The sequence below is a fragment of the Bos indicus genome, chromosome 26, assembly GCF_029378745.1.
Source record: "Bos indicus isolate NIAB-ARS_2022 breed Sahiwal x Tharparkar chromosome 26, NIAB-ARS_B.indTharparkar_mat_pri_1.0, whole genome shotgun sequence".
NCBI lineage: Eukaryota > Metazoa > Chordata > Mammalia > Artiodactyla > Bovidae > Bos > Bos indicus.
In genome coordinates, this window is record NC_091785.1 from 43,525,673 (window position 1) to 43,548,963 (window position 23,291).

A 23,291-nucleotide genomic window follows, 5' to 3' on the forward strand; every position below is an offset into this window, starting at 1 on the left:
CGGTCCTTGACTCCCCGTAGTGGACCGTGTGGATTCCGGGGTTCCGCGCGGCGGGAAGGCGCGCACCGGGGAGTCGGCAGGCGGCCTCTCCCTGCCCTCTGGCGGCGCCTCCAGGCAGCCGGCAGGGAAGGAGCGCACAGACACCCGCGCACCAGGAGGGGGCGGTCCCTATGCATCGGCGCCCCTCGGTAGGGTGGGGACCAGAAGGCCACGCCAATCACTCGAGTCCAGACGAAGAGGGGCCCAAGGGGCTCGGGGGTTCACAGATGCGGGGCGTAGAAAGGGGTCAGGTAGGAGTGCGCGAGGAAGGGCGTGAAGGAGCCCCCGGCGGCCGTCAGAGGGAAGGAGGCGGCGGCCGGGAAGAGGACATTGGCCGCCGAGTAGGAGGGGAAAGTCTGGAAAGGATGCGCGCCCGGGCCCGGCGGACCTGGGCTGCCCCCCGCGCCGCCGCTCGCCGCCGCAGTCCCGGGCTGGGGCGCGCCACCTCCCGCCTGCGCCGCACCTTCGGCGCCGGGGTTCTGCTTCTTCCACTTGGTCCTGCGGTTCTGGAACCAAATTTTGACCTGCGTCTCAGTGAGGCTGAGCGAGAGCGCGAGGTTCAGGCGCTCGCACACGGACAGGTAGCGCGTGGCCCGGAACTTGTTCTCCAGAGCCACCAGCTGCTCGTAGGTGAAGGCGGTGCGCGCGCGCCGCGGCTTGGAGCTGTTGGGCTCCGCGCGCCGGCGCCTGGGCCGCGGGGAGCCTGGGGAGCCCGCTAGGCCGCCCGCACCGCTCTCCCCCGCCGCCGACGCCGCGGCCCGGGCCTCGGGGGAGAGTGTCAGGCCCGCCTGCAGGTGGGCAGCCCGCTCCCCGCGCCGCCGCCGCGCGTCCTCCACGTCCTCGTCCTCCTCTTCCGCCTCCTCCGCCTCCGACCCCTCCAGGGGGGACGCCAAGCCGGCGCCGTGGCCCGCAGCATCTAGAGGAGAAGGGGACCGTGATCAGAACCCGGGAACCACCCAGCCCGTTCTGGTCCCCGGACCTGCTTCTCGTCCTCTCCAGAGTAGGCGGCAATCTCCCCAACTCAGGGCCCTGCCCTGCCCCTCTCCGTGATTGCGTTGCCTGCCACCACCCCACGGCCCTCCATCCAGAGTGCCCAGCCCGTCCCAGGAGGTGAGAGTTAGGGTTGCGGTGCCTCTTCGCTCTTTACTCATCCACGACCTAGTAGGTGTCCAAGAAGTGTATTTGGAATCAATGGATGACACCCTGCATTAAGAAAAAATAACGAGCTCATTGGACAACCTTATAAGAGCGTTGTATTACACATTAAGACATCGAGATGTCAAGTGCGTTTCAGGCTCTCTCCCGCCGTCCCTAGAAGCCTGTTTGGGTCTGGAACCCCTGGCAATTAAAAAAAGAAGTTATTAGGCGCCCCTCTCCTCCCTTTTAAAGTGAAATTCCCTCTTTCCCATCTTCTCTCTGCTGCCGTGTTAATAGAGTTTCAGATTTGCGCTGGGCCGGATCGATAGATGTCATCTATTAAAGGTAAGTTTTAATCGAACAATATTAGGATCAGACAGGGAAAGGGGGTTTGAAGTCGGTACCTGCAAGCTGCGGGCAGGAGATATGCAGGCTCCAGTAATAGAATATCGATCAGAGAGGTGGGGCAAGGAGAGAGCGGCCCCTGCGAGAGGCGATCGGAACAATTACCCGGCCGGCCGCCCAGGCCCAAGCGCGGCCGCCAGAGGCGCCCAGAGCCCCCAGACCATCACCGCTAAACTTGGGATGGAAAGCGGTGGGGAGCCGTGAGGGGCGGCGGGCGCGGGGGGAGACTGCCAGACTTCAAGCCTCTCTCCCTGCGCTGCGCCCCTGAACTTTGGCGTCCCTCCCAGGCCTCACCCAGCTCTGGTCCTGCTGCCCTTTGTCTTTCATTTCAGACACAAACTTTCCTGGACTCCTCATCAGGTCTACCAGAGTTAGGAGTTAAGTCAAAAAGGGTTTGGAGAGAAAGGACAAAAGAGTCTCCCATCACCCCAAGCCACCCTGACCCCAGTCCAGTCAACGATTGGGTCTAGGGAGACTGAGCGGGTGGGCAGTGGATTCTTTGCTGCTGTCTCTGGAGGGCTGGAAGGGACCCCTGTGTGCTCCACCGGACCTCACTGCCTGCTAAGACTTCAGACACATGATTCATCAGTCTCAGCTCCCTCACCCAGAAAATGAAGGGATGATGCTGTCGACCTCCTTAATGACGCTGTCTACCTCGCAGGTATTGAAGTTTTCCCTGACTTGTACCCCAGTCTCTAGTCCAGGTCCTGGCACATGGCGGGAGCATTAAATGCCCAATAAGTGAATAAGCCTGGCTAAACTGGGTGCTGGGTAAGTATTAGTTTCCACTGCCGGTCAGTCAGAGCTGAGGTGCTTACTGGCTTGGCAGGTGAGCAGAGATAGGCTTCGGTGGCAAATCTCTGACCTGGGAGGTGCGAGGGGGCGGGGCGGGGGGAGGGGGTCGGGTCCCCCTACCCCACTATGTGCCTCTTCCTGCGGCTTCCCTGGTGGCTCAGATCGTAGAGAATCTGCCCGCACTGGGGGAGACCCAGGTTCGATCCCTGGGTCGGGAAGATCCCCTGGAGAAAGGCATGGCAACCCACTCCAGTATTCTTGCCTGGAGAATCCCTTGGACAGAGGAGCCTGGCGGGCTACAGACATGGGGTCGCAGAGTCGGACACGCCTGAGCGCCTAACACTTTCGCCGCTCCTCTGCTTTTTTCAGTCCTCTTCCTGTGTGCCTTCTCCCCTTTGGGGAAGAGGCCGCCAAGGTCTACTCACCCAATCCCGGGCCGTCCCTCCCACCCTCCCATCGCAGCATCTAAGCTGGGGCTTTCTGGGGCCCGAGGCCGCCTCGCTTCCTTACCAGGCGCCTCTCGCTGCGGTATCGGGTCCCGGCTGGCGTCCTTCCTTGCTTCGGCCTCTGCCAAACTTTTCTTGGCTTCCCGGGGAGCCGGACGCACGGCTGGGAGCGCAGCGCGGGTGAATTTCTGCGGGTCCAAGATATCCAGAACCGAGAAGGAGATCTTGTGGTGGGAGGGAGCCGCCTTGGCCCCGCCGTCCTGCCATGCCAGCATGCCCCAGAGGCCGGCGGCGCGGGGTCCGGGGTGGGTAGCGCTCGGGCTTGCTTTAGGCTGTGGCTCGGCAGCAGCTCTCAGCCTGTAGGAGGGTCGAGGCGGCCAAGTGAAGCTGGGGAGGGGGGCGCGGAGGCGGGGCAGGGAGAGAGCGGCCGGAGGTTGCGCGCGGATTGGCACTTGGGCTGCCCCAGGCCCCCGCCACGTGCAGGGCGCGCTAGCAGGAGCCCCCAAGACTACCCTGAGCCTTGCCCGGACCTCCAGCCTCGGCGAGGGGGCGCCTCGGTGCGTCCGGTGCGCGCGCCCGCCTGGACAGCGCCGCGGGCTCAGCGCGCTTCCGCCCAATCTGCTGGGACTGCTGGTGAGCGAGGGAGGGAAGTTAGGAAGCTTTCGTCCCGAAGATCCTCCCAATACACCCACCCCGACTCGGGCTTGGATTTGCACCCTTGCTCCAGGGCACCCGTCTTTGAGTTGGGGTCCAGTTGAGTCCAGCACTGATTATACGAAGGCAACGCTCAGCACATCACCTGCCTCACCAGTGCATCACAGTAATGGCCTCGGACCTGACCACCTCGGATTTAAAAGCCTTCATGTTCTCACAGTTTACAGTTTACAAAGCCCTTCCACGTGCGAGATCTCGTTTGATCTTCCGAGCAGCCCAGTGCGGTGGGCGTGGCCTGGCAAGGCTATTTATCCCGGTTTTAAGATGAGAAACGGTGAGAATGAGGTTCAAAGGTGAGAAGTGATGTTGCCCAGGGCCACTGTTCGTTGGTGACAGAGTCTGGATTTGAACCCGGGTCTTCTTTCCTGAACCACTATTCTTTGCTGTAAGTCCTGTTATTTCTCTAGGAACGTCCAGGTTGTGGACTGGACAAAGCCCAGGTTGTGACAGAGGCTTTCCCTTCCACCCTGGAGCCTAGCCAGGTCAGGGAGTAGCAGGGGTTTCGGAGAGATGTCTGAGCCCCAGCCAAGATGCTCTGGTGAGGACAGGTGAGTTAGGTGGGGGCGGCTGCCCTGTCCTGTGGAGACTCCAAGCATGACCCCTGATACATTTCAGGCATTCTTCACAGTCACAGGTTTGATCATTTGCACAGTTAAATTGCGTCTCTGGGAAGCAGGTTGCATCTTTGACCCCCCATCCTCCCAGTAGTCCCAAGAAGAAAAAGGTTAAAAGATGTTTTGCCTGGTTTGGACTTATGGTCAGAAAACAGACCAAAGGCTTGCATCTAACCCACCACGTCCCATGGGGATGGGGCACAGCAGTCCTTGGGGAAGCTTCCACCAGCCACGCCCTTCTTAAATTCCCCTTCTTTTGTTGCTTGGGGAACTGTCTGAGTGCTGAGTATTTATCTCAGCGGCAATTTCTGAGGCTTCTCCGACCCCTCAGCCCAGAGCTACCTCTAAGGTTGCTGTCCCTTTCTTCTCGGCCCCATGGGGTTTTCAAACAATGACTTGGCAATTAAGATTGTCTGAGCAGGTAGGAGTAGGAAGGGGAGGAGAAGCCTTCCACTAAAGTGCAGTGGGGGCGGGGTGGGGGGGTTGCTGCTAATTCCATCTGTTATTGAAGAGGAGATCTTACAGGCCAGCTTCTTGGAGCTTTTCTCATTCAAAGCTCATGGCCCCTCCCAGAGGCGGTCACTGTATTCCCTGGGGACTTTAAAGCCCTGCCGAAATTCGAACGAGCTCCAGTCCTAAAGCTGAGATGAATTGTGCTTTCAAAGGAAATCAGGGAAGGAAGTGCCCTGGCCAAGCCCAGCGGACCACCTCCCGTCAGAGGGAATGCTCGCCTAGGGAAAACCAAAGAAAGATGGCCAGGGCTCTAAACTGTGGCACCCAGGAACCTGGATTACCAATCACAGAACCTTCCAGGTCTCTGATAGGGTAGTTTGGTTTTTGTTTTGACAACTTTTTCTCACCCAATTCTCACCTGATTAAAAAAAAAAAAATCTTTCTTAAACAACAAGGTCCTACTGTAGAGCAGAGGGAACTATATCCAATACCCTGTGATAAACCATAATAGAAAAGAATATGAAAAAGAATGTAGGTACATGTATAAGTGAATCACTTGGCTGTACAGCTGAAATTAACACATTGTAAATCAGGTGTGTGTGTGTGTGTGTGTGTGTGTGTGTGTTAGTCACTCAGTCTTGTCCAACTCTTTGCAACCCCATGGACTGTAGCTCACCAGGCTCCTCTGTCCATGGAATTCCCCAGGCAAGAATACTGGAGTGGGTAACCATTCCCTTCTCTAGGGGATCTTCCTGACCCAAGGATTGAACCCAGGTCTTCTGCACTGCAGGCAGATTCTTTACCATCTGAGCCATCGGGGACGACCCAAATCAAGTATACTTCAATACAGTTCAATATTGAAATCAAGTATACTTCTATAAAACAAAATTTTCAAAAAATCTTTTCTTTCTTTCTCCTTCCCCACTGATCCCACTCCCGTTTTACGTTTTTTCCACTCACATTTATATTTTTTCATATTTAGGTTCTCCATGGTAGCTAGAAATACCTCTTTTTAAGGGACCTCCAGAATGGACATTTCTGGCTCCGCATGGTCCCTGTCCTTATCTGTTCTCCTCTGAGAAATATTGAGGTCACTTTCAGGGGAACATGGGCTGGCATTCCAGAGGGCATCTCATGTCCCCAACCAGAGGGACCTGGAAGGTGCAGAAGCCAGAGCAGGCCAAACCCAGTCATCTTCTTTTCACTTTATCAACTATCTCCAAAAATTTTTGTTCAAATAATTTGAATCATCTTTCCTTTGAGGTCCGCAGGTGTTAAATATAGAAAAGGATAAGAAAAAGGAGAAGCAACAAACCGGAATGTCAAGAACACATAAAGGCCATGTGCTGTAAGACTGTGAATCTTTAAGAACTCCTAGTAGTTTTTTAGTTATCTTTTTTCCCTTGCCCTTTATTTTTCCTATATTTCTGATATGTGTGTTCAGTGCTGTATAAAGTTATGTGAACTCTTGCATTCAGGACTTGGCTTCTGGAGACAGGTGCCACAAGAAACACCATGATGTGGGATTTCCCTGGTGATTCAGCAGTTAAGGCTCTGCGTTCCCAATGCAGGGGAGCAAGGTTTGACCCCTGGTCGGGGAACTAGATCCCACGCGACACAGTTGAGAATTCACATACCACAGCTAAAAAATCCTGCATGCCACAAGGAAGACTGACTACCCCCAATGCCACGGCTAAGACCCAGCACAGCCGGATAAATAATTAAAAAAAAAGAAACACCACGGTGTCTCCCATCAACATTGCAGGAACAGAAAATGCTCCTTCTTATTCACCCAACTTAAAAAGAGACACCTCACCCATAGAACAGACTAAATTCTTCAATTTGGTGAGGGGTGGGGGTGTCTGGGGGAATTGTTTTTCTGGCCACCTGCTTTGTAAATGACCAGAAAGGCAGTGAGACTTCCTAGAGAAACAATCTGGAGATGTGTTGACTTGCTCACGTCCTCACACGTGTATTTATATGCGAGATGTTCCTATGCAATAAGTACATCGGTCTCCAGCAAGCCACCTTCTCCCTGTGCTCAGAGTTGATTTGTGTTTTCAGCGTGGGCATTAAAATTCTGCCTGAGTGCTGTCTTTAAATTGCTTTGATGCTAGGTGGGTTCCATCCCTGACCTGTCCTGATGGCAAGTGATGGCTGTAACAAGCTCGGGATCAATATTCATAGCGGGTGTCCCGGGCTGATAACACTGGCCAAGACAATGTTCACTATCAGCGCAGACAGCTGAGATATTGCACCATTAGGGATGTTGTGTTAAATAACCTGATCCATTTCTGGGACTATTTAATGAATTTCACAGTTTAGATAGTATCTTTAAGGAGAAGGCAAAGGCTATTCCTGAGGCACTGATGCAAATCAATGATGCCAAGCTTCCCGAGCGATTCCACAAACAAAGTGGCCTATACCTCTCACACAGCCTTGAGAAGCTGCCGCCTGAGCCATGAACAGTGTTAACAATAGAAAGAATCTGCAGTATGTGCAGAGGGAGAGCAATCTTAGGAGCTGTGTCAAAGCACCTGAGATAAAATCTGATGTTCCCGAAATAAAATCCACCTTAAATTCTCTAGGTAAAACCCTGCAGTTTGCACCAGCCCACGGGGTAGGACATTATGCCAAAGAGACAGCTTCATAAGGCACAGCGCGGTAACAAAGGGGGAGAAGTGAACCGCAGACGTCTTCAACTCAAATCGGGCTGCAAAATGGGAGGGGGAGGTGCTGGATTTTAAAAAGAAACTAACCCACGCAGCAGAATCAGTTGTTACTTGTTTACTTGACTCCATAGCCCTTGGTGGTGGAGAGTTCATTTACAATTAAAGGCTAGCATTTCCCATTTCCCACCAGGGCTTTGAACTCTGACAGCCAAGCAGAGCAAGTGCTCCTTTAAAAAAAAAAAAAAGCTTTGATTTGTGAAAGCTCTCAAAGAGTAGCCACCCATCCTCAGACTGCAACCAAAATAAAAATGTTTACTCAGTATCTTTTGCTTTAAGAAATCACTGTTTCTTTTTGGAAATCAACAGGTTTAAAAAACAATCAACTCCTTTATTTCAGAAATGTGGAGGAAGCATCAAAGAAGGTGAGAAGGCAGTGAGAGGAGGGTATTGTCCTGGTAACGACAGTAAGCGTTCACAATAATAGCTCTTCTTCCTTGGGCACTTTCTCTGGACCAGGCACTGGGCTAAGCTTTTTGCTTATTTTTGGCTATTTCATTTAACCCTTGCTATGACCCCACGAAGCAGGCACTTATATTCCCAGTTTACAGTAGAGAAAACCAAGCTTAGAGAGCTTCAGAGTGATTTTTGCCACGACCCCAGAGCTAGGAAGTAGGGAAGCTGAGATTTGAACCAGGGTAGTTGTTAGATTTTTAGAGCCTGGTTCAGTAACATTCTCTTACAGGAAGCCACATTCCTGCCCCAGGGTGAAATCCAATTGCAGACATTTATCAAATGGCTTTCCCTCAAGGTGACACACGATCTGAGATATAGAAGAGGACCTTTGAGAAGTAACTGAGCCCAAGCACCGCCTAGGAGGATACGGTGGTGCAGGTTTGGGATCCAGTCTTGGAAGCTCTTTCAGTCACTGTTTTCTAATGTTTTAAGATATTCCCAGGAGGAGCCCAAGAGAAGGGAACTGCCAGGTCAGCCAAATTGCTCTGGACATCTGGAAAAGTGGAGAGACATGTCACTGGGAGAAAGAGAACGGGGCGGGGGGAGTGTGTGTGGAAATGCCAAGTGATAAGCTGAGAACATATGAGGAGAGAATTGGGGAAGGACAGGGTCAGGGGAGCAGGGACACAGCGCAGGAAGCACTTCCTGGGCTCTTTTGAGCATCACGTGTCGTTGTCCTACTATACGGAAGAGAGGCACCTGCAGAGTACAGACGGGGGAGCAAGGTAGAGTTTGGCAGGTATACGAAGCACCTGCTTCCTGCTTGAATGGAGACACGTGTGATCATTCTTGGTGGTCTCCTGCAAGCCAGGGGACAAAGTCCTCTGTTACCCACACCTGTGCCCAAATTTCATACCTTCAGTCTTTTTTTAAAATTGAAATATAGCTGATTTACAATGTTGTGTTAGTGTCTGGTGGACAACAAAGTGATTCAGATATATGTGTATATGTATACTGTTTTCATATTATTTTCCATTGTGATGTATCATAGGGTATTGAATATAATCCCCTGTGCTGCACAGTAGGACCTTGTTGTTCCTCTATTTTACATATGGTATTAATAGTTTGTACCTCAGTTCAGTTCATTTCAGTCCCTCAGTCATGTCCGACTCTTTGTGACCCCATGGACTGCAGCACACCAGGCCTCCCTGTCCATCACCAACTCCCAGAGTTTGCTCAAACTCATGTCCATTGAATCGGTGATACCATCCAATCATCTCACCCTCTGTCATCCCCTTCTCCTCCTGCCTTCAATCTTTCCCAGCATCAGGGTCTTTTCAAATAAGTCAGTTCTACACATCAGGTGGCCAAAGTACTGGAGTTTCAGCTTCAGCATCAGTCCTTCCAAGGAACATTCAGGACTGATTTCCTTTAGGATGGAATGGTTGGATCTCCTTGCAGTCCAAGGGATTCTCAAGAGTCTTCTCCAACACCACAGTTCAAAAGCATCAATTCTTTGGCGCTCAGCTTTCTTTATAGTCCAACTCTCACATCCATACATGACCACTGGAAAAACCATAGCCCTGACTAGACGGACCTTTGTTGGCAAAGTAATGTCTCTGCTTTTTAGTATGCTGTCTATGTTGGTCATAGCTTTTCTTCCAAGGAGCAAGAGAAGGGGGCAGAGTCAGGAAATGGAGTCAGGGAGCCCAGAATGCCTCCTTTCATGCCTTGGATCCAGACACACCTGAAGCCATCAATGACTAGATCGTTTACATGAGCCAATAGATTCCTCAACTTAAGCCATTTGAAATCGGGTTTCTGTCACTGGCAACCAGAGTCCTAGTTAATACAAGCCAATATGGAAGGATTATACACACATCTGTTCAGCAATAGAAGATTGGAAGTATTCAAATTTCAGCTGAAATTCAGACATGATTTGTAAACTTGTTATTGGAAATGTAAGAGGCCAAGCTCTGTGGATGAAACATGCCTCCCTGGACACTGGAGGCTTAATGTGCCACTTCACTAGCTTTGGCCCAAAACTATATAAACAAGAGTCTATTGGGTCAGGATTCTGGAGCAGCTTTTTTCTCCTGCTATAAAGGCCAAGACTCAGTTGTCACAGGCCCTTTCTCCTTTTCCTTCCCCTTTGCCTGAAATGCAGATGTGATGCCTGGGGCAACAGCAGGCACCTTGAGAGCATGAGGAAGAAGCCATACGCTGAGGACGGTGGAGCAGAAAGATGGAAGTAGCCTATTTCCTGACGATTCTGGGAGCTGCTGTATCTGCCCAGGACTGCCCTCCTCTTGGCTTCTTGATCTATGAGAAAAAAACAACTCAATCTGGTTGAGCAACTGCAGGTGGGTATTTGTTATATGCAGTGAAAACAACTCTAACTTATACAATGCCCAGACAAGAGTTTGAGCAAACTCTGGGAGATCGTGAAGGACAGGGAAGCCTGTCCTGTTGCAGTCCATGGGGTCGCAGAGTCGGACACGACTAAGTGACTGAACAACAACAAAAATCATATCCAAAGAAAGGTCATGGACTTTTGGGTCAGGTCTGAGCCCACACTTAGAGACCTGCTGCTTTGGACAGACATGCCATCCTTCAGGTGAGGGACTTGGGTCCCTGTATTCATTTCCTATCATTGCTGTAACAAATTATCACAAATTTAGGGGCTTAGAAACCACAAATTTGTTCTCTTACAGTTCTAGAGGCAAGTTTTGTCCTAAAATCAAGGTGTTTTGGGGGAAGGAGAGGGTGGGACGAATTAAGAGTAGTACTGACATATATATATTATCATGTGTGAAACAGATATCTAGTGGGGAGCTGCTGCATAACAGAGGGAGCTCAGCTTGCTGCCCTGTGATGAGCTAGAGGGGTGAAATGGTGGGGTGTGGGGAGAAGGCTCAGGAGGTGGGGGATATATGTATACTTACAGTTGATTCACACTGATACACAGCAGAAACCAACATGATATTGTGTTGGTTAAAAGTTAAAAGAACAGATATTAAAAGTTAATTAAAAAGTTAAAAACTTTTTTAAATTAAACTTTTAAAATTAAAAGTTAAAACAGATTAAAAGTTAAAGTATTAAAAAAGTTTTACAATTAAAAGTTAAAACAGATATTTGAGAAGTAGGAGTAGGGTAAATATAAATAAAATATTTTAAAAAACGAGCCTGTAGGGGAGACTCCTTTTCTTCACCTTTTCCAGCTGGCAGAGGCTGCCTGCATTTCTTGGCTCATGGCCCCTTCATATTCAAGCCCATCAGTGCAGCTTTTTCAAATCTCTCTTTCTCACCTCCACTTCTGTGGTCATGTCTTCTCTGACTCTTTTCCTGCCTCCCTCTATCCTTTACAAGGACTCTTGTGGTTAGATCGAGCCCATGTGGGTGATCTAGGGTAATCTCTCATTTTAAGATCTTTGGCTTAATCACATCTAAAAAGTCCCCTTTGCCACGTAAGGAAACACATTCACAGGTCCTGGGCAGTAGGGCGTGGGCATCTTCAAGGAGCCATTATTCTGTCTCCATAATCTTAGATACAGAAAGCAATTTGCCAAGGTCATGCCCAGCCAGTGGGAGAGGGAGAACGATGTGTGGGCTCACCCCCACAGGCAGAGGTACACTTTTCCTGCCTCCTCATTTGGCATGAAGCTAAAGCCCAGTCATGCTTCAGGCTGCCCCACTGCTCAGAAACCACTGCTGCCCTCCACTGTCCGCAGAGTCCATCCTCTTGGCTGTGTCTCTCACTCACTGGTGCTGGACACATGTTTGATTAGTAGCCTTAAAAGTGTTCCTCTTGTTCTCTGCCCAGTCTTAACTCAAAGGTAAAGATCATACTTTAGACCCTTTTGCACCTGTGGAGTGGGGTGGGGGTGGACTTCCAGATGGCACTAAAGACCCCACCTCCCAATGCAGGAGAGGTAAGAGATGTGGGTTCAATCCCTAGGTTAGGAAGATTCCCTGGAAGAGGGCATGGTAACCCTCTCCAGAATTCTTGGCTTGAAGAATCCCATGGACAGAGAAGCCTGGCTGGCTACCGTCCATAGGGTTGCCAAGAGTCAGGACTGAAGTGACTTAGGAGACACACGCAGGCATGCATGTACCCGTGGGACCCACTGAGCCAAGAGAGTTGAAGTTCAACATGTGGATGATGCATTGCTCATGATGGACCTGGTAGATTATCCAGATCATTCAGTTCCTGTACCCCAGAATCAGGAAGGCAAAAACTACATTTCCCAGACTCCCTTGCAGGTTGGACTAGGTTTCACCAAGCCAGACATGGTGGAAGTGAAATGGAGCCAACAGATGAAAAGAGAGAATCTTCTGAGGGAAAAGTGCACAGGTTTGGTTCTTTGGGAGCAGTACTGTCATCTTTTTTTTTTTAAACTTTACAATATTGTATTAGTTTTGCCAAATATCGAAATGAATCTGCCACAGGTATACCTGTGTTCCCCATAGTCCCTGTCATCTTAAGAGCCAAGTGATTGGGCATTTCTCAGAGCTGCATAGCTCTCTGCTGTGCAGTGCTTGAGCTTGGTTCCCCAGTTCCCTTGGAAATCTGTAAGCTCCTTAATGCCCTGTGTGAACACTGTCTGCAACTAAGAACCATGAAAGTGAAAAGTGAAAGTGAAAGTCGCTCAGTCGTGTCCAACTCTCTGTGATCCCATGGACTGTATAGTGCATGGAATTCTCCAGGCCAGAATATGGCAATGGGTAGCCTTTCCCTTCTCCAGGGGATCTTCCCAACCAAGGGATCAAACCCAGGTCTCCTGCATTGCAGGCGGATTCTTTAGCAGCTGAGTTACAATGGAAGCCCAAGAATACTAGAGTGGGTAGCCTATCCCTTCTCCAGTGGATCTTCCCACCCCAGGAATCTAACCGGGGTCTCCTACATCGCAGGCAGATTCCTTACCAACTGAGCTATGAGGGAAGCCCAAGGTCTCATATTCATTTTCCCCTCAATCAGAATGTGAATTCCCAAAGAGCAGGAAGGATATTCCTATTTTTCCTGTAAGGTCAGTAGACTACAGTTTCCTCAGTAAACTTACCAACATGACATGCACGACTCACTGAACTGGGTCCAAGTTCTAATATTCTGATTAATTCTTCATCCTCTCTGTAACTCCAGAGACTGAAACAAAGTGGCCATCGGAATATGGTCTTCTTTTGAAACCTGAAAGCTAACTCAGGCCAAGAGAAGTCAAATTCTTTCAAGTTTCAGTTTAAACACTTGGTCAGAGGAGTGGTCAAGGAAACTCTTCCCCTTTTCTGTCAACTTACTACAAAAATGATGTAACATTAAATAGAATGTAAAAATTCATCCAAAAATCTCACTGGGCAAACATCTTGCAATATTCCCATTTCCTTCTCAGCCTTATTCCTATGCATCCTTATTTTTGCAGGCAGGGGTCTACATTGGTGTTTTTTTATTAATTAATTACTTTGGCTCTATTGGATCTTAGTTGCAGCATGTGACATCTTCATTGTGTCATGAAAGATCCTTCCACACGGAGGGGGTGCACAAACTCTCATCGTGGTAAACGGGATTAGCTGCTCCCCAGAATGTGGGAATCAGCTCCCCAACCAGAGATCGAACCTGTGTCCCACGCCTTGCAAGGCAGATTCTTTACCACTGGGCCACCAGGGAAGTCCCTACATTCAGTTTTGCATTCTGCTTTTTATATAATGTTATAACACAAGCATGTTCCATGTTGTAACCCAGCCTTCCTTTTTGATGGCACAGTATTTCTTTCAGCAACCATCTTACTTCTTGAGCAATTCTAGTCCCTGTCTTCCAGCTTGTTTTGGCATCACAGCTCATACTGCAGACATGCCTTTAGGTTCACTTCCTTACCACTGTTTCTCAGGGGCGCAGGATTATCCGGTCAAAGCATCCAAGTATCGCCATTGCTTTTAGAACTGCGGTCCGGCCAGAGGGTGGGAATATCAACGAGAGTCTTTCCCTGTTCTCATTCATTTTTGTTACTTTTATATAGGTGCCTCCTTGTAGTCCCAACTGGCCTTGCTCTAATTCTCAGGGTAGGAGGAGAGGGTTGGCTATTTCCCAGGGCGGGTTGTTTTCCCGCTCTTCCTGATCTGTGTCCACGGATCTCCAGTCAAAAGGCTCTCATTTCGGAGAGTGCGGAAAAAGCGCACCTGTCTTCCTGGCTTTGTTCCTCGCCCCGCCCCGCCCCGCCCCGCCCCTCCAGTCCCGGCCCCAGCCCCGCCCCTCACCCAGCCCCGCCCGCCCCTCGAGCCCCGCCCCACCCCGCCCTTCGAGCCCCGCCCCACCCCACCCCGCCCCGCCCTCCAGCCCCGGCCCCGCCCAACCCCACCCCGCGGGGATTGGGACTACACTTCCCAGGAGCCCTTGCGCGGCCACCGCGGCGGCAACGTTCGCCGCCGGTTGGGACGCGAGGGCCCTAGCTGCAGCGGGGGCGGGCCGCGATGGCCGCGTGGGGCGAGCGGCTGGCCGGCGTGCGCGGGGTGCTGCTGGACATCTCTGGCGTCTTATACGACGGTGGTGAGGGCGGCGGCGCGGCGATCGCCGGCTCCGTGGAGGCGGTGGCGAGGTGAGTGGGCGCCGGGCGCTGCGCTCAGCGGGGTCCCGAGGGCCTCCGGCCCGGGGCGGGCGGGGGACGGGGCGGGGCTCCTGCTGCTGCTCTGGCCCTGCCCCGCGGGGTAAGCAGAGGGCCGGCCCCCGGGACCCAGGACCGGATTGCGCCAGGGGTCCGGCACACCTGGGCGATCATGGGGCTCTGCTGGTTAGAGTTCCTCCACTGTCCAGCAGGGCAGCTCCTTGCTGCTTGCTGCTGAGTCCTTGGAATGGGGCTAGTTTGAGGAGTTAGGATATGCTTAAGTGTGTAGTCCACAGCGGATTTAAAGACTTAGTGTTCAGTTCAGTCGCTCAGTCGTGTCTGACTCTTTGCGACCCCATGGACTGCAGCACACCAGGCCTCCCTATCTATCACCAACTCCCGGAGTTTACCCAAACATGTCCATTGAGTCGGTGATGCCATCCAGCCGTCTCATCCTCTGTCGTCCCCTTCTCCTCCTGCCTTCAGTCTTTCCCAGCATCAGGGTCTTTTTCGATGAGTCACTTCTTCCAATCAGGTGGCCAAAGTATTGGAGTTTCGGCTTCAGCATCAGTCCTTCCAATGAATATTCAGGACTGATTTCCTTTAGGATGGACTGGTTGGATCTCCTTGCAGTCCAAGGGATTCTCAAGAGTCTTCTCCAACACCACAGTTCAAAAGCATCAATTCTTTGGCGCTCAGCTTTCTTTATAGTCCAACTCTCACATCCATACATGACTACTGGAAAAACCATAGCTTTGACTAGACAGACCTTTGTTGGCAAAGTAATGTCTCTGCTTTTTAATATGATGTCTAGGTTGATCATAACTTTTCTTCCAAGGAGGAAGTGTCTTAATATCATGGCTGCAGTCAGCATCTGCAGTGATTTTGGAGCCCCCAAAATAAAGTCTGTCACTGTTTCTACTGTTTCCCCATCTATTTGCCATGAAGTGATGGGACCGGATGCCATGATCTTAGTTTTCTGAATGTTGAGTTTTAAGCCAACTTTTTCACTCTCCTCTTTTACTTTCATCAAGAGGCTCTTTAATTCTTCTTCGCTTTCTGCCGTTAAGTGTGGTATCATCTGCATATCTGATGTTATTGATATCTCTTCCGGCAATCTTGATTCCAGCTTGTGCGTCATCCAGCTCAGCATTTCTCATGATATACTTTGCATATAAGTGAGAAAAAGACTTACTGAGGAAAATGTAAAAAGTTCATTATATCGTTTTGTATTGGTTACATGTTTGAAATGATAGTAATTTGAATATGTTAGGCTAAATAAAATATATTTAATAATTCCACCTGCTTCTTTTGATCTTTGTTATTGTGGTTACCAGAAAACTTTAAATTACTTGTGGCCGGCATTATGATTCGGTTGGACTGCACTGAGCGTCTGCTTAGACGGTAGGAGGGCATCTTGCCCATTAGTCACGTGCACCGAGGGCACCGCCAGGACTGCTGTGGCACCGCTGGACCCCGGGCTTTGTAATTGCCATTGGCGTCTCAGAACCAGAAAGTTAGAGGGTCCATCGTGGTGAAGGGAAGGAGGAAGTGCCTTCCAGCTGGGGGGACAGTGGCTTCAAAACCTGAGGAAGAGAGCTTGGCAGGTTCCCCTTCACAGAACTGGAGAGCGCGAGTGGACTGGAGAGTGGCGGGGCCTGGCTACAGCGGGCCTTGAGAGTCGGGCAGAGCTGTTTGGATTCCATCCTGAGGAATGCAGGGAAAAGTCACTGAAGATTTTAGGCAGGAGTGTCATGGAATCTGATTTATGTTTTAAAGAAATTAAAATATAAAAAGTGAAAGTATATAAGTACCAGGTTCCCTGGTGGCTCAGATGGTGAAGAATCTGCTTGCAGTGCAGGAGGCCCAGCTTCAATCCCTGGGTCAGGACGATACCCTGGAGAAGGAAACGGCAACCCATTCTGATATTCTTGCCTGGCAGACTACAGGCAGATCCTGGCAGGCTACAGACCATGGGGTTGCAAAGAGTCGGACACAACTGAGCAACTAACAGTTTAGTTTTATACAAGTACCAAATGAAAACAGGAGAGATTCCCTTTGAAATCTGGGAGTGGGAGAAGAACTTTCTAGCTCTGCCTCAAAATCTAGACTCTTATCTTACATTGCTTGTGGAAGACGCATTTGGCGTTACCTGTTAGCATCTGCCTCATACGTGAGGAATGACATAGGTGGGAGGGCGCTTGTGGTAGTGCCTTGTGAGATAGCAGAAGACTAGAAACGTCTCAATTGTCCATCACAAGGGGAGTGTTGCAGTCTCAGCCTATCAGTGAAGTTCTGTGCTGTATAAAAAAGAATGAGCACCCCGCCGTGTAGGCGTCCCATGTAAACGGTGCATGCTCTGACTGTCTTTTTGGTGGAAAAGGTAGGAATGCAAGCATGAATTCCTGCTGGTGTGTTTGCATAAAGAAGCTGGAGGGAAAAACTTCACTGTGTGAAAAGCTAGGGTGGTTGTGGGAAGGTGTGGGAACAAGACTCTTCCCTGGCTAACTTGGTATATAAACATTTATAACTCGGTATAACTTGGTATATAAACATTTTTACATGTTTTTGACCAATTTCCTATTCAGGATACCAAAAAAGGAGTATTTTCTGAATTTTGTCTCAATAAAGCTGGAAAAAATGCCACATTTCCCTAACCCCACCCCTACCCCCGCCAACTCTTTTAAGAAGATCTCTGTCTGCAAAGTGCAGAAATAGCTGTCAGTGGGGCAGACGGCAGGGCTCCAGAGGAAACAGGGAGCAGCCAGCTGCAAGATCCTTGTGTGGTCCAGGGAGACAGGAAGGGGCATGGGCTAGTGGGTGGAGATGATAAGAAGCAGGGGAACTCAAGAGACCTTTTGGGAGCAGGACCAATGGGACCTTGGCCCACTGGATGTATGGGATATCGTGGGGTCCAGGGAGAAGATGAAGTGAAGAAGGGCTCTGGTGTTGCACTGCAGCACCAATGAGATGCTGAGATGGTGCTGATGAGATGGAGAGGGGCCAGAGTGGGGTGCAGGCAGGTGCCATGACGGCTCTTGATGCAGTGCCTGGCTCACGGTAGACCCCAGGAGTGTGCCATTTAAATCTCACTTCCCATGTTCATATAGGAATTCCTATTGTATGTGCTTTTAATTATTTTAAAATCAGGACCACTTAAAAGCATCTTTACATTAAAGTAAAATACTCATCTCTTCTCCTGAGGGGGGTGGAGTTTCCCATTTTCAGTTATTTTCAATAGTGCTGCCACAAACATTCTAGAACATGTCTTTGGTGAATGCATGGTTGCGTTTCTGCTGGGCACAGACCCGGGGGTGGACTTGCCGATCCTGAGATAGGCCTATAATCGTCGCTAGAAGATGCTGTCGGGTCACTTCCCAAAGTGGTGTATGTGAGCGTCCTCACGGCTCCGTTCCTCACAAACACGTGGGTTTGTGAGTCCTTGGCATCTTCGCAAGGTCATTTTTGCTTCTAGAAACTGGAGACATAAAGGAGATCAAGGATATGGACAGAGCCTCAGTCCCGTCCGTCTACCTTCTGCGGAGGAGCACAGAGTGGCTTCAGCAATGGCCTTGGAGGAGGTTGGGCTGATTGTGAGCCCTTGCTTTCCAGTCAGTAGCATTGGTCTGGGGTGCACCCTTCCTGGGCCAGTGTGGTTCCAGGGATCCCTCAGGGAGCACTTCCTCTGTGCTGGGTATCCATGTCGCTCCATCCCCTGCTGCTGGGAGGCGGCTGTTATCTCCCTTGGTCAACTGAAGCCACTGCGGCCCAGGGCTGGCCCAGGGCTCACCAGGTCTCCACTGGGATGGCCTTGGAATCATGGGAACGTAGGTCCGCCCCACTCCTACCCTCTGTGCTGGACCTGAGCGTAGAGTCCTTTGAGGGAGACACGGGTATTGAAAAAGGGTGGGGGTCTTCTCTCCAGCAGCCTCCCCAGGTGATGCTCCCCCGACATGCTGTCCCACAGTCTGCCCACACCCCTGGGTGTGACTCTAAGGGGGATGATCCCTGCTTCATTAACCACAGATGGTTTGTGGACTGGTGTCCCCCCCGACAGCCCCCGGGAGGTTTTTGTCTTAAAAGAAAGGAAAAGTGAAGTCGTTCAGTTGTGTCTGACTCTTTGCGACCCCATGGACTGTAGCCCGCCAGGCTCCTCCATCCATGGGATTTTCCAGGCAAGGGTACTGGAGTGGGTTGCCATTTCCTTCTTCAGGGGATCTTCTCGACCCAGGGATCAAACCTGGGTCTCCCACATTGCAGTCAGACGCTTTACAGTCTGAGCCACCAGCGAAGCCTCATTTTGTCTTGGTCTGCTTTAATTCAACTGATTTATCTAACTGGAGTGTCTCTGGTAGCAGCAACACTGTATCAATCTAGCAGGCATATAATAGCAGGCTATACCAATAGTCCTCAAATGCATCCCAGCTGAGAGGGGAGAAGTGCCTTCCCCATAGAGCGCGGGATCGTTTCTGGTGATTGACTATCATGCTGCCCAGGGGCCCGGAGAAGGAGGCCTGGAGATCTGAACCACCCTGGGGCTCCCTGGCATAAGACCACACCATGTCCTCACAACTCTTCCCCACCCACCAGGGCCTTCCCAAGGGACCTATGTGACCCCCTTCTCTCCCTCCGCCCACCTCAGCCCCATGCTCCCAGTTACATAGACTTCGGGTGGATTTTCCCCTGACCAGCCCCTTAGCAGCCCAGCATCCACAGAACCAGGGCCCTCCTACCCCACACCGCAGTATCCTCTGGCTCAAGATCCTTTTCTCTCTAAAGACTAGGCCCCTCCACTCAGGCCCAGGCCTCCCATGGCCAACTGATCACATTCAGGCCCAAGGGAGCGGCCCCCGCCCTCCTGTGGGTGCCGCCGGAGCCCCGTGTCCAGACCCTCCTGGCGGTGAGTGTGTGTGGATCCCCTCACTAGTAAAATCTGCCTGCTCCTGGAGTGTCCCTGGGGATGTCAGACTTTGGGACATGCTTCCCTGGTGGCCCAGAGGTTAAAGCGTCTGCCTGCAATGCGGGAGACCTGGGTTCGATCCCTGGGTGGGGAAGATCCCCTGGAGAAGGAAACGGCAACCCATTCCAGTATTCTTGCCTGTAGAATCCCATGGAAGGAGGAGCCTGGTGGGCTACAGTCCACGGGGTTACAGTCAGACACAACTTCACTTTCACTTTCACTTTTCCCTCTCATAGTGGCTGAGCCAGGAATAGGCTCTCCTGGCGGGCGGGCCCTGCCTTGCTGGCCTCGGTGGAGACCGCTGGGCTTGCATCACTTTTTGTAGTTCCTTTGCAGCTACACCCTGCCCTCTCTGGGCTCCTTGATATGCGAGGCTGGCTTTGAAGTCGCAGGGAGCTCAGAGGAAGTTCCTGGGGTGAGAGCAGAGCCGCAGCGATGATGGGGTTCCCGGGACCCTGGGGGGTGTTTGCCTCCATGACGGCTCCCTATTGCCATGGGTGCCCAAACAGCACCTTCTTCTGTTCTGGAAACCCTGGAGCCGGGGAGGCGACTCGCCACTCCTCTTCCTAGCTGTCCGTGGTGACAGGTGTCCTCAGCTTTTGAAAAAATTCCCACCTTTTGGGGGATACAGAGCACATGGGGAATATCAACTCTGCTTTTTAAGATGCTGCTGTTGTTTAATCGCTAAGTCGTGTCCGACTCTTTGCATCCCCATGGACTTTAGCCTGCCAGGCTCCTCTGTCCGTGAGATTCTCCAGGCAAGAATACTGGAGTGGGTTGCCATGGGATGGAACCTGAGTCTCCTGCCTTGGCAGGCAGATTCTTTACCACTGAGCCACCGGGGAAGTCCTTTTAAGACAATATGGACCACAGTAATAGCATCACTGGTGATGGACGGGAGGCCTGCGATGTCCCAGGTAGATGTTTGACCGCACAAGCTACCTTCACAACCAGCCCATTTCAAAGCAGAGCCTGAGGCTCAGAGAGTTTCAGAAACTGGCACAAATGGGAAAAGTCATTGAGCCGGGACTACCTCCTCTGCACCCCTGAAGCCCCGTCCACCAGACTCCAAGCCCCAGTTTTCCCTGCAGTACTTCACGGCTTCTCATCAAAGATGCACTTGTTCACATATTTGTCAAGTGCTTTTGGTGGCTCAGCTGGTGAAGATTCCGCCTGCAATTCAGGAGATGTGGGTTTGATCCCTGAGTTGGGAAGATCCCCTGGAGAAGGGAAAGGCTACCCGCTGCAGTATTCTGGCCTGGAGAATTCCATGGACTGTATAGTCCATGAGGTCGCAAAGAGCTGGACACGACTGAGCGACTTTCACTTCTCACTTTTCTTCATACTAGGCTTCCCCAGTGACTCAGATGGTAAACAATCTGCCTGGAATGCAGGAAACCCAGGTTCGATCCCTGGGATGGGAAAAATCCCCTGGAGACAGGAAAGGCTACCCACTCCAGTATTCTTGCCTGGAGAATGCCATGGACAGAGGAGCCTGGTGGGCAGCCCATAGGGTCACAAAGAGTCAGAAGCAACTGAGCGACCCACACTTTCACTTTCACATTCTTTCCTGTTAGAAACACAGCCGGAGGCACTGGGACAGGGGCAGGGAGTGGGGCAGATGGAAGTCCCTGCCCCCAGCAGGGCTGACCATCCAGTATGGGGAGAGCAGCATAAACAGCACCCAGAAGGTGAGTGTCAGGGGGAGAGAGACTGAGCCGAGGTTGGGGAGCCCGTCCACGTGGAGCCGGTGACATGTAAGCCGGGCTCTGGACCTGTCCTCTGGGCCGGTAGCATCCCAGATGGGAGAGCAGGCGGTCCAGGCCTCCTGGAGCCACCAGGTGGGCCAGGTGGGGCCCGCTTACTGCCCCGGGGCTTGTGGTGGGCGTGGTCCCGGGACATCTGTAACCAGCCTGGGTCCCCTCAGCAGGCCATTTATTGGAGTCCATTCTTGGGCAGTTGGGCTCCCCAAGGGGAGCCATTCAGAGGCAGGGCGTGGCACAGCGGGGGCTGCCCCGCACAAAGGGAGCCCCAGAGGCATCTGCATGTGAAAGGCAGGGAGGGGGGCATTTACTGCATCCTGTCTCGGGCACTAAAGCACAGCTGTGGGGCCCCCTCGGCCCAGCCTTTTTGCGGCAGCGGAAGGAACCAGGGCCCGCCTTGGCCGAGCAGCCTCATAAAGCAATCGCCACCCGGGACTCACAGACCCGCGGCTGCTGCTTCCAAATGTGCACACAAGCCCCGTGACCCTGTGAAAGTCAGGACCCGCCCCTTAGGCCTTAATGCCCGAGGATCAGGGCCAGGGAGCTTGTCTGAAGCTCGGCTTCCTTGATGGTCAGCTCCGCCCCCACCTCGCTCCATCAGACCCCACAGACGCAGCCAACCAGAAGTGGCTCCCTGTGTCCCCTCGCCCCATCCCCCAGGTGTGGCCCAGCGCCTGCCAGAGGGGCTCTTGAGGCCCTCAGAGTTTCGGGCCGCTTGTTCTGAGTTCAGAGCCAGAAACAGCTCTGCTGAGTCAGCCTGGACTTTGGACAAGGGGCGTTTGTCTGGAATGCCCCGTCGCCATGCTGCTGATGTCAGGGGCTGACTTCAGAGCTGGGGGCCCCCAGTTGGGGGGTGAGTGCACAGTGACCCCCTCCCAGGCCCAGTGCTTGTTGCATAATGTCTACAGTTTTAATCTTCACAAGCCAGAGGTGCTTCCTGGTTGTGAACAGTCCCACTCGGTGCCTGAATGGAGGCAGGGTCGGGGGCGGGCTGGGACTTGCTCAGAGAGCGGGGGTCAGCACCCCTTCCGAGGCAGGTGCCACACCCCGCAAGAAGATAGGAGTTTGCTCTGGTGGGCGGGGACCTGGGTCCGACTCCCAGCCCAAAGCTGTGGCTGTAATGTGGTCTTCGGCAAGTTCCTTAGGCTTTCTGTGCATCCGTTTCATCTCCTGGAAGCTGTTGTAACTGCCCTTGGGGCTGTGCATCCTGAGTGTCCCTGGGACGTCTGGCAGGACAGCCAGCCTCGGTTCCCCCCACACCCCCGCCTTCGCTGGTTGAACTTTGCCCTCTTTCTTATCGGTTGCCTCAGCTCACCTGCTGTCTCCATCTGCTGTCCCAGGTGCCCTGAGCATCTGGCTTCCTGTCCAGTTGCCTGCCTCGAGGGCCTGAATGTCCCCAGCACCCAGCCCTGGGCCTGCCGGAGGTGTGGTTGTCTTTGTTACCACCATCGTCATTCACGGAGCATTTGCAACGTGCTTCAGAACAGTCCTGTCAAGTAGCTTCTGCTAGTGCCCCATTTTACAGAGGTGGAAACTGAGGTCGGAGAGGGTTAGGTGACAAGCCTTGGTCTCACACAGGGACAGGGTGGTGGAGGTGCTGTGGGTGTGTCTGCTTCCCAAGCTGAGGCCCCCTCACCCCAAGAATACCCGGCCTCTGTCCCCTGCAGTGCCCAGCCCATGACCAGCCAGTGACCGCATCAGGGGAGAACTGACTGGCAGCTGACCTTCCAAAGCTGGGGAGTGGTCCACAGATCCCTTGGCTCCTGAAAACGTGTCTTTTAAGCGCCTCGTGTCCCTCTGGGCCTCGGTCTCCCCCTCTGTGAAAGGAACCACCAAACTGGACAGTCTCCAAGTCTCCTCTGGTTTGTGGATTCCTGTGCATCTGATTCCAAATTTCGTTTATCTAACTAGTAAAGTGATGCTGTGAGCTTGGTGTGGCTCTCTGATCAGAGTTCAGAGGCTCAGGCAAGTCAGAGCGAGAACTCACTGGATGGCAGAGGGGGCGGCCCCGGGTGGGGAAGGTGTGCCGCATGTTTCGTAAGGACCCTGGCTCTGGGCCTGCCCGACGTTTCTATTTGACTGTCCCCCTCCTTCTCCCCGTCCCTCTGAGGTCACTGGCTGGCTGGTCCACACTGAGCCTCAGCCAGGGCCACCTGCGTGCGTCACCGCCTGTGTTCTCTCCTCTCCGTCCAGACTTTGGACTCCCGTTTCTTGCCTGGACTCTTGACGACACACTGTGCCCAGCAGAGG

The 23,291-nt window shown here is 52.2% G+C and overlaps 2 protein-coding genes and 1 long non-coding RNA gene across 7 annotated transcripts in view; 1 reads left to right on the forward strand and 2 right to left on the reverse strand.

Annotated features, from left to right (window-relative positions):
* Nucleotides 1-260: 260 nt before the first annotated feature.
* NKX1-2 (NK1 homeobox 2) lies at nt 261-3,097 on the reverse strand. The gene is made up of 2 exons (XM_070780405.1): nt 2,887-3,097; nt 261-955 (listed from the first exon to the last, which is right to left on the reverse strand). The coding sequence occupies exons 1-2, from the start codon at nt 3,095-3,097 to the stop codon at nt 261-263; spliced, it is 906 nt and encodes a 301-aa protein (XP_070636506.1).
* Nucleotides 3,098-14,120: 11,023 nt separating this feature from the next.
* LHPP (phospholysine phosphohistidine inorganic pyrophosphate phosphatase) overlaps nt 14,121-23,291 on the forward strand; it is a 127,896-nt gene continuing 118,725 nt past the window's right edge. For 3 of the 5 annotated variants that reach the window (XR_011564324.1, XM_070781057.1, XM_070781056.1), the window contains exon 1: nt 14,123-14,312. Coding sequence is in view for 4 of the 5 variants with exons in the window: in XM_070781057.1 (XP_070637158.1) it covers nt 14,188-14,312 (125 nt within the window). In the remaining variant the exon portion in view is untranslated. Of the gene's footprint in view, nt 14,313-23,291 lie in introns of all 5 variants that reach the window. The other 2 variants (XM_070781054.1, XM_070781055.1) reach the window with 2 other exon arrangements.
* On the reverse strand, nt 15,558-23,013 carry LOC139180006 (uncharacterized). The gene is made up of 3 exons (XR_011564329.1): nt 22,766-23,013; nt 16,133-16,215; nt 15,558-16,025 (listed from the first exon to the last, which is right to left on the reverse strand). It is a non-coding gene; the product is annotated as an uncharacterized lncRNA (long non-coding RNA).